This window comes from Fulmarus glacialis, unplaced genomic scaffold (assembly GCF_000690835.1).
Source record: "Fulmarus glacialis isolate BGI_N327 unplaced genomic scaffold, ASM69083v1 scaffold40261, whole genome shotgun sequence".
Taxonomy (NCBI): domain Eukaryota; kingdom Metazoa; phylum Chordata; class Aves; order Procellariiformes; family Procellariidae; genus Fulmarus; species Fulmarus glacialis.
In genome coordinates, this window is record NW_009194134.1 from 1 (window position 1) to 11,407 (window position 11,407).

General features: G+C 38.1%; 1 protein-coding gene across 1 annotated transcript; it reads right to left on the minus strand.

The window, feature by feature from the left end:
• Positions 1-3,424: 3,424 nt before the first annotated feature.
• Positions 3,425-4,745, minus strand: TCEANC (transcription elongation factor A (SII) N-terminal and central domain containing). The gene has a single exon (XM_009587668.1). The coding sequence runs from the start codon at positions 4,741-4,743 to the stop codon at positions 3,661-3,663; it is 1,083 nt and encodes a 360-aa protein (XP_009585963.1). The 5' UTR covers positions 4,744-4,745; the 3' UTR covers positions 3,425-3,660.
• Positions 4,746-11,407: the final 6,662 nt, after the last annotated feature.

Genomic DNA, 11,407 nt, shown 5'->3' on the forward strand with positions numbered 1-11,407 from the left:
GATTCTATGATTCTATGATCTGCTTTCTACTAAACCTTTCAAGTAACGAGGATTGTATACACAGATGGAAAAATGGCCAAAGTGGTAAAATAACCAATGGCATAAGATGATCAAGAAGGTATTTGTGATTCATGATTTTATATACAGTTTCACTAACTGTTAAATGTGAAGTTGTGGGCAGCCTGTTTATCAGTGTGAACTAGGCATAAAGTGAAACCGAACCAAGATGAGCTTTTTCACCAGTCCTGGAAAAACAAAGCCTCATTTCCTACAGATGTGTGTCCTCAGCACACTTAAAATGGGCCCAGTTCACTCTCCCTGCCTCCCAATACTTTCTGCTCCTTTCTGCCAGTATTCCCACATCTCCTCCTTGTCCCTTGTCTGGGCAAGCAGGAGCATATTTTGTGCCTGGCTTTTAGGTAATGCTAACAACCTAGCGACTATGTGCGTGTTGAACCAGCAGCTAGCAGCTTGGACTAGGTAACTCCTGAACAAAGGTAAGGGCTCTATCTCTTTCAATAGGAACAGAAATTTTTTTCATGATTACTGGATTTCACAAAATTTACAAATATATTCTCATCTTTTAATGTCTAGCTTTAACTGGATTTGATACAAAGCCAGCTCCCAGGTTCAATTGTTATTGGGAAGGCAGGCAATGGAGAACACCTGCTCACAATGTATTACCATGGAAAACTACTTCAAAATGCTGAGTTTACAACTGCCAGGGTACCAAGGACTTGCCCTAAGAGTTCTGACTGCTTTCGGTTTGAAATGGACAGAAGAAAGGTAAGGGATAGCTGTAAAAGGGGCATGGTTATAATCCATTTTTTGACTATCTGTAGTTACCGACAGTTGTTTCTATACCATAAGCTGCAACTGCAGTTTTTAGTAACTGGATTTTATTACTTCCACATCTTAGAAGAAAGGGCAAGATGTGAAAGGCTAGAACCAAATGATCCTCTTGCTGCTGCAGGCATGGCTCACTCAGATCCGCAGTGAGGCAGGCTTGCTCAATGATTTGAAAAAGTTTTAAGATATCCGCTGTTTATGTTTTCTTAGCTGCTCAGTAAATATGGATCTGTAGAAAATCCCAGTCATGTTGGGGCACATAGCTTAGCACTATACATTTAGTGATGGGCAGTTCAAAAGAAAATTATGTTACACATTATGTCACACATGTAGTCAGTATTATAGCTACAAATTTTACCCTTGAAATATATTCTGTCAAAAACACTGTCGATGCCTTGTAACATTTCCCTTCACTGAGGCAAAACTTGGATGAGCTGTACATTACTGGAATGGCTTCAAAACCATCCACAGGCAGAAATTATTTATAAGTGTCTGTTGTTCACAGCTAAAATAGAGTCTCCTGCTACACGGTGTTCTGACACAGCACAGTGTGCTCTCCTCATAACGAGCATGATCTCCAAAACAACAGCACACAACTCTGTGTGTACTGTGAACCAGTAACACAGAAGTGTTTGCTTTCCTATGGTTTTATTGAAAGCTAAAAATAATATTTTGCATAGAAGTACTTCCACTTGAACAAGCAGGACTACTTGTAAGCATCAATTCCAGCATATGGGTAAGGGCTGGGAAGGAAGGTCAGATATTACCTGATTGGTTACACAGTTGAACACTAGGGGTCTGGCCTAATGCTTTAATATTTGTTTCACATCAGTGCAATTCCACTAGAACACACATTTTCACATGATAAAAATCTAGGTAATGCCACAGTAAATCACACCGCTGAAAGTTAACTATTAACACTTCATAGAATGGAAGAGATTTTTCTTGGTTGTTTTCAGTAGAATAATAGTAATTGCCTCTTTGTAACATCAGGTTACACACCGTTTTCACTATATACAGATAAAGGTCTGTCTTCTGTTTTATTTGTAAGTCCTGGCTGGCTTTTAGTTCACCAACAGCTATTTTCTCATCTCATGCCCCTAACTCCTTTCTCTGACAGGCCATGTGTCTGGAGAGCTCCAAGGCAGTCTTAGCCCAGAGAAGCTGACCAGCTCAGCTGTGTCACAGCTAGATGGGTGCAACTGTCCTTAATTCCTCCAGCAAATACTCACCAGGTTTCTCTGCTCAGCTGATGCATTTTAGTGAACTGCAAAATGCCTGTTGTGCATTTGTAAAAGTTATCTCCCTTAATGCCAAGTATGCAGGTTTAGTGTGTTTATACAACAGGGTAAAACAAAACACTTTCCTCTGTGCCTGAAGCATGACTTTGGCAATTTATTGACCCATTCATCCGTACTCCAACAAGGAAACTCATTATGAAGGTTATGTTTCCAAACAGTACTGCTGCTTTGCTGCAAGAACCTCACCTCTCAGGCAGGGCAGACTTATTCTTCACTGCACTTCCTTAGGTCCGTGAGTGGACACATTCATGTGCTCAGAAAATTAGGACTCAATGCAAGACCCGCTTCCTTTTACAGTGACTCAAAAACAGTGAAGAAACCAAAATAGGGACACACAGTATGAACATAGTCTTCTACAGACCAACAGACAGCTGTGAAAGATACCCAGACTCAGGTGGTTCTCCCAGTTCAGAAAAGAAACATCTCCCTGACTTCTGATATATACTCCATTCAAACTACTCAAATAGCCGATTTTGTAGTAATTTTAAGTTTTCCAGAAAAAAAAACACAGGGCTATTACTTGAGTAAGAATAATGCTGAGGTGATACTTTTTGATAAATAAATGCTTCTAGTATACAGCCAGTGGGAATCCTGTTGACCCTGGAACAAAAACATATATAAAAACTTTAGCTATTAGATTTCCTTCCATTCATTTTTTCTGGGTAACCTGCACTATATAAAAACATTAATTTGCTCAGTTCAGGACAGATGCCCCAGTTCAAGAGAGAATATCCATTCAGAAAGTAATTAACTCCTATTAATTTCGTGCCTTTATTTATTAAATAAAGATAAATTTACTAATGTATTTACATAATTTTCTGAAATAAACCATTGTCTGATCTTGCATTAATTTCTTAACAGTTGCAGGACATACCATCTCGCATTGCAAATCTGAACTGCAAACTGATCGACTGTCACAAGTCGTATTTTCCTCCCTTCTTCTAAAGCAGAATTCCATTTTTGCTTTCATTTGCTAGCTGCCTTCTCCCCCTTTTACACTCTATTTTTCATTCCTTTCAGACATTACCTCTCAAACCAACTTAATAATCTAACACTTACTTGCAAAAAATGATTTAATTAAGGAGTGAATCCATGCTGAACATTCTGCAATGCACGCAAGTGTGTGAACTGCAGTTTTGGAAACAGTTACGTTCTGTGCGAGAACTCTTGCTGAAGATAATGAAAATTCCAAGTACTCAGTATCTTGGGAAAAAAATTTGCAGCACTTGGAATATTTTTAATGGATTTACTAGCAAATATTCCTCTCTCAGATATAGTGTTACCATTTTTTCCCTTTCTTCTTTTATTTCTTTACATATTGACATTACTTAAAAACACAGATTTATTCAAGTCATCTTCAGAAATAACTTAGCAATTTTTTAAAACTGATTTTGCGCTTTTTAGAGGCAGCATCTACATAATACCAATACAAAATTTCAAATTATACAGTTTCAACAGAGATACCTTCTCATAGCTATGTTTCCAAACCACTTATTAAAGAGGAATAGCATTACAAACAAATCCATCTGCTGTGATACCACTGTTCTCCACATTCATTACAAATAACGTAAGTCAACATTTGTTCATCTGGATTTGTGTTTCGCACCCAACCTGGAAGAAAGAGAGTTCCTCTGGCGATCATAGTGACAGTGCAATCAAATTTTTCACAGCGCCTACATTTTATTTTATTTGTCTGTGTGCCATTAATAACTTGTGGAAGCTGATGTTCCTGAACAGATGATTCTGTGTACAGAGCCCTGAGCTGTTTCAGTTCATCGCTGGCCATTTCCATCACTGTCATCTCAGCAAAAGCCTTTGGACTCAACGTCCCTGAAAAAAGGTTATGTTTTAAGTGGCAACTTTTAGGGTTCTTGAGGTTAGAGATTTTGCTTCTGATGCAATTTTTATACCTTTTGTCATTTTTAGCATGAAGAGCAAAAATATGTTCTTCGATTTCTTTAGATAGCTCTAGCCATTTATTAGTTTCTTCTTCGTCTTTGGTAGAACCAGTCAAAGCTTTATAAAGAAGATCCGTACATTTACACCTCAGAGCTCTCATCGGATCCTGCTGCAGACTTCCTTCGTTAACAAGAGGTTTAGAATCTTCATTATCAGTGTGTTGTTCCTCAAAAGAAGAAAGCTGATTCATGCTGCCTTCTGCGTCGTTACATACCACATTTTTAACAGTTTGCAATGGGACCAAAATTTTAGAACTAGTAGCATCTAATGCGTCCTGCTGACACGGTCCTTCAGACAGCGATTGCTCTCTAGGAACCACACCAAGACGTTCAATTTCCTCTTTCACGTACACAGAAACTGACTTTTTAACTTGCATTGACTGAACACAGTTATTCTTGTAAAGTGCTTTCCACCTTGATAATAACCGCTTTGCTTTCTTTTTCAACTCTACTGAAGGGCAGCTCTTGAGTACTCTGTATACAGCCTTGGCAACTTCTGTCCCCTGAAGATATTCTATAGTCATATCAACATCTTCAAGTTCTTTGAGATGATCCTCAATATCTTGGAAATTGTTCTCAGACAGTAGCTTTTCAATACAATGCGCTCTGTGTACAATATTTTTCTGGTCAGACATTTTTAAACCTGAAAGCGAAAAAATGTTTATCATATTTATTGCAGTTATGACATTAATTCATTTTCTGTATATTCTCAAAGGGTTTTCTTTTTATTTTATGTTATTTTACACTATTTTGTTTGTATACCTCACTGGTTTTGCCAGCTTTTTCTTGAAATGGTGTACAGTAGTTAGTGGAGCAAATGCAAAATGCAGAGGAGCCTGGGTCCTGGAAAAATGCAAGTGGCCATGCAAGGAAAACACTGGTGGAAAGCAGAGTCCACAGGGATTTCTGCTGGGGTAGGGTTAACCATTTAAAAAGTAGGGTATGACACTAATTTTTAAGGAAAAGTACCATGTCTTGGCAAAAACCACACTAACAGCATAATAAAAATGTCTGTCATACTTGTTTTTCTACGCATGCACACCACAACAGAAGTTCACAGGGAGATTCTCAACTACTACAAGAAGGGGGGTAACTACAAAAACACACTGCTGTATGAGATTACAGGTAGGCTTTGCAGTGTTTGCACATTAGTAGACTCTAGTACAAACGGGACTAACGAGGAGCAACGGGTTGTGAAATTCAGTATTTTTCACCAAAAGCACCAGATGATCACCCGTTGATGTTTAAAATCTAGACACTGTTATCAAATGATACACTTTCCAAAAAATGAAAAGGACGCTTTATAGGCAACGTATCCCCCCCTCCTCACGCATACAGAGAAACAATGAAAATATTAGTAGGGTTTTTACAGTATTAGTGTTAACAAATTGAATCTAATAAGAATGCTGTTTTCAGAAAATCAGTTTGTTTTTCTATCACAGAAAGTTAAAGTCTATTAAAAACAATGTCTGGGACTTCTGCTATAACAGGCATTTGAACAACATAATGATCTCACACTGTTGAATACATTCTGTAATAGCTTCCTGATAACCTCCAAAGGCAGATTTGTAAGTAAACACTGCACTAATTTAATCTGAAAGTTGCAATGACATGGAAGTTTACTGCAAGACTCCAAACCCAGGGAGATCATTGCTGTCATCTTTCCAGAACGCATATGCAAAATAACCCTCCTCAGAAAAACTGACTTACGTCTCAACTTTTGGGAACCTGTATTTAAACCTCTTTTTCCATTTTTCACAGTTTTCAAGCATCTGACTACAAATTAACTCACTAAAAGTTGCAATGATACAGAATAATAGAAAAATCAAAGTGGGTCCAAAATCTCCACATTGTAAGATGCTTTTTTGGTTGCTGATTTTTGGGGGTTGTGTGTTTGGTTTGTTTTTGTTTTTCTAAAATCAGTCATTCCTGCAACTCTACCCTAACTTACCAAGATTTTTTCACAAATCCGTATAATAAATGCTGAGATGTTTGGCTATCTGTGGTTTTGTTTTTAATAAAATCTGCAAGTTTCCACTTGGTTTGTTATGAGAAACCCTTTAGTCAATATCAAATATATAGGTTTTGGCATTAGAAGACTAATTTGGAGTAGGGAGCAATGTGTAGCACAGCTATGTTTTTCACAAATTTGTTTGGTTTTGCCACTGTCGTGTGTATGTTGTAGCCTGTATAATGGAGAATCATTGATACATGCAGAAATTAGATACATGCATCAAGAATGACCCATGAAAGTTAGAAAGTTTAAGAAAATTTGCACGCTCACATTGTTTTAGTTAATATTAACTTCTACAGCAGACAGATGAGATACCTGTGAATCGGTTTTTTCATTTCAGACTTTTTCCTCAAGCCTTGTTACTTCAAAAGAATAAAATTAACCAGCTAATGTGGACATGGTATCTGACCAAAACCCACTAACCTAAATGACTTTTTCAAGCACCTGGTGGAGATGTCAGAGTTTTCAGGCCTTTTGAGGAACTTTTGTATGTCACCATAACTTGATACTAGGGATTTCTTCAATTACTAAACACTGAGTAGCTGAACACATTTTATTGGGAGCTGCAAAGCGAACGTTTGGGGCTACTCTGCAGCAAGTTTAAGTAAGTGAGCCTGACATAACTCAGTGGATCTTAAACCCAAAATGTCATTCTGGTTCCTACATGACCCTCAACCTTTCACTTGCTATGCAAGAGATCACATGTTATATCTCTTCCAAAAGTTTCTCTCTATAGTTGCCAACAGAGAAGTAAGTCGGACTAGTAAACTTTTAACTGAGGTCCCCACCGCTGCCCTTTCCCTTGCCAGCTCTGGCATATTACAGTTTGATTATCAAGGCAGGGCAGCTCAAAAATAGCGACACCTGCAAAACAGTTTCAAAACAGTGACATCTACAAACTTCTAATTGCTATTTTTGGAAATTCTTGAAAGTTAAAGACACATCCCTCTATATCCTGAAAAGTACCTAAAGCATGCTCCCATATATTCTGATGCGTTAAGTGGAAAGAAAAAGGGGATTTCAGAATGCTCTGTGCAAATTTACACACAAAAAGAATTAATACTACTAACATTATTCTCCTGTTTGCGGAAAAGAATTAAATGTAGAATGCAGAACTGAATGGTGTGTTGTGAGTGTTAAGTTAACTCTTTTCTTAGGAGTTAAGTCTTCTCAATTTGTGCACAAAACCAGTGTTTTCTCTGAAGTTGCATACATCCCGGTTCTACTCTAGAAAAAGTCATCTGCCTGATAGAGACGGATACAAGGCTAGCTACACAGGTCCACGTTTAAAGGAACTCATAAGCAGATTTCTTGCACCACCATTGTTTCCATGATGAAACCTCCTGAGAATGGGAGGAGGGACAAGTGATATAGCTGGGTAATTTGCACGCTCTGTTACTTTCTATGACCACCAGCCCAGCTAACTTGTTTTCTGCATGACAGAAGTAAGTTCAAACTTTAGGTAGGGCCTCAGAGCTCCACAAAAGAAAAAGGACAGAGACAGAGAGAGAGCATAAACCTTCACCTGTTTCTATAATCCTGAACCACAGACCAACCTGACCTCCGCAGTGAATGATCTCTGCATTCACTTAACCTGTAAACAGCTCATTCTTGCCTGACATTTTGAAGTCCTGCAAAACCTCAATAATGGCTATTACAGAGACTGGCTTACTACTCAAGAAGCTTCAGAATCAGAGAAACAGGATACATTTTTTAAATACTTAAGTTGAACTCTATGCATCGTCACACTGAAAAGCACATGTAATTGCATCCTCGCTCATCTCTTCTGCTGTAGGAACACGCAGAGGCTGTGAGAGTGGAAAGAGGTGTTTCTCTTAGGTAGGGCAGCCATCACCACAGCAGGATGGTACCCCATCTCTAAGTAGCTGACATCAGAAAATGATGATCTGCTAGCATTTGCTGTTTTTCATGCAATCTAGGGCAGAGTTGGTGACACAGTTATATGCTTAACCAGTATGATTGTCTTATGCCTTAGAATCAGTTCTGCTCTTTTCAACATACTCCACTTCAAACATAATTTTCTTCAGTTCTTGTACCTATCTATGTATGTATTGTATTATGCTACACATACCATAAAATACACTTATCCAAATGCAAGATGACTTCACGAATTCTCAATATTTAGTATACAGGACTATGGACATGCAAAGAAATTACTACACACAAAGTGCTCTGCTGATAATTTGTCCAGGCCTCACAAAGGTGAGGTATTTTGATCTTTCATTGAGGACTATGCTTCATAGAAAGTTTCCTCTCTAATACCGCAGGGTGAGGATCCATATGTAAGAAAAGGTGCATAAAGTCCATGGATAACAACCACTTTATGGTAGTGGTCCTTGCTCATGATTATCCACCTGACCCTAGGCAGCCCACCACAGTGGCAAGGTGAAGACATGCCCATTTCTGTGGCCAGTCTCACGGAAGGAAAATGGCCGAAAAAGACTCCTTTGGCTCCACAGCTATGAGTGGGCATTGGCAGCTGGGGTGACTAACACAAAGCCTCTAAGGGGAGCTAGAGCCCACGCGGCAGCATCTGCAGCAAGAACAAAGCCATTCTGCCACACACTCACAGTGAATTACCTTACACTTACAGGACACCTACAGCTAGTGAGAAGGAATTGACATATGCTAACTCATCACCCCACACTAAGATGCTTTTTTTCTAATAGGCAGATCTAAGACAACCTGTTTTGTTTTTATTTAACCCTCTACCAGATATATAAAAGGCTGGTTTAGATTGCATTAAATGCAATATATATGTTCTACCTTAGGACTTTTTCCACACGTGCGCTAACGCAATATATTAAATTATTAGAAATTTTAAGATCCTCTTAGTCATGCATTGACTTTTTCAAGTTTATGCAACATTAAATTCAAGCACATAAATGTTATGGCAGCAGTTAAATAAGCAAACTGAAAACAGAATATGGACATGAAAATCTGAACAATGATTTAAAAATAATTTTGGAAGTTCAACCACCTAACAGAGTGGTTTAAGTCAAAACAATCACTTCTAAGGGAATGCTTTCCTCAACATGTACAACATATAGCAAAGAGGTAAGACTGAGTGACTCCCTTCTAACTTATTAAGCAAAGCTAGGTAAAAGTAACAGAAAAAATGTCATCAAAAATATATGACAAGAACAGAACCAAATCCATAATTAATTACTTCAATGGAGTGGGATATTCACTGGTAACTGGCAGAAGCACAAGAAACAGCCAGCAGAGAAACCACTAAATAAAGGTAATAAATGTGTCTTTATTTCAGTGACAATAGAGGTTTCTGTGGGGAAAGCATTCTTGGAATGGCACTGGCTTTGTTGTGTGTACCTAGTTTGCAAAGGATTTTAAGATCCTTCAAGATGAAAAGTAATAAATACATCTGAAATACTATGCTAACTATTCAATCATAAATTTCATCTCATCTTCCAAATTAAAGGGGGGGGGGGAGGGAAGTTGTTTGTGCATTTGTTGCCCTATAAGTCAAGCAAAGACTGGATTTATCACCGAGGTTGACAGAGACCATTATTTTACAGGATCAGAAATTAAACAGAGATTCCTGAACTTATAAAGAACATGTAAGGTTATGAAACGGTTCATTTTACTACTGCTGGCTTCCTTCAAAGGACGAGGCAGAGCTCTTCTTTAATACTGGGAATCCTGCGTAGCATTTCATATTACGTCTGGATGTCAAGGACCTCTTCTGCTTCTCTAATCAAGGCACAACATGATTTCTTCAGACAACTGTATGTTTTTCATGTTCTTATAGGGAGAAACAAGAAATTACTGACACAGTGGTATTACTGGAGTATATTTTCTAGCCAAAGTTCACTGGGAACCTACGTATAGCAGGTCTGCGTTCTTTTGTGCTCAGGCTCCTGTTCCTTGAACTCTGATGTTTCTGCTGTAAATCAGGGTTTTGCTGTTTGTGGAATGATGGCAAAACCTCCAGGTCCGGGTATGCTTTATTTTGTTACTTTGTAGAAAAAATAGTGGAAGTCTGTGATACTCGAGACAGCTGCCAGATATCTGACTGCTCAGTGGCAAGGGATTTTTTGAGTTTTCTGCTATGTCAGATAAGCAAAATCATTGATTGAAGAAAGAGTTATTTCAAAAAAATTAAAGAAATAAGAGCTTAAAACAACTCTAGGTAGTCTACAAATATTTATCATTCTCTCTAGTTCTCAAGTGACAAAAGTGAGGCTTACAGGGTAAAATAACTTGCCCAAGCTGTTTCAATAGGTCAGCTGCAGAATGAAGACCATGATCATAACCCCTTAACCCACAGTTCTCTGAAACCCCACAGTCCTAAGCAGCTGTTCATAATGTTCAACACTGGGGGAGGAAAAAAAAAAGATAGAACAAAGAGGAAATTGGGGGAAGCCTGAAAACTTTCTGAAGAGAAAGCAAGTGTTTCACAGAAACCAAGATGCAATTCCAAATGGGAAATTATTTTACCACTTGAGGGAGCTGTAGCATAGCAAACCCATGGAGTCTTGTGAAATGTGCATAATAAGAAACTCCAACCTCTTAAGAAAAAAGATAAAAATTTCCCTATGACCTTTAGGAGACTTCACATTTTTAGGGTACCTATTTGCCTAAATTTAGCAAAAAAACCCTGTAAGTCCAAAGGTGCTGAGATACAGACAGGAGTGAAATGGTGCATCCCTTATCCAGTCATTGTCCTGTACATTGCTCTTTCATTCAACATTTTTTAAATTTGGAATTTGACCACTTTTCTACCAGATTTAATGCTATTTGGCAAATGCTGCTGAACAAATTTTTGTAAAATTAACTGAATCGTACTCAGTCAGCACTGTTTTGCTATCTTCCTAGTTCCAACAGGTAAGAAATCCAAGAAAAAGGATTTTTTTTCCCTTAAGTTATGAAATGATTGTTACTGTAAAGATGCAAGAACAAAAATAAAAATGATAGTATCACAATTTTGTGCAGCACAAAATAAACATTCTCATCCCTCCTACAACTACACAAGCCATTTCCATCCTGCTTAACTTTAGCAATGCATGAGAGCACCTGTTTGAATTCCAAGTGTCTATTGAAGGTTTCAAGGTAGAGATTGACTCATATTTACAATGAGACTCTGTAATGCTGTGCTGATGAGGTACTTTCTTGCCAAATCATTAGAAGCTCTCACACTGACTGCATGGTATAACGAGTCACTTGTGTATACAAGAATAAATGATGGTGATCAATAAAATTCTTGTAAGTCAGTTTGCTCCTAAGGAAAAAAAGATCACGCTACC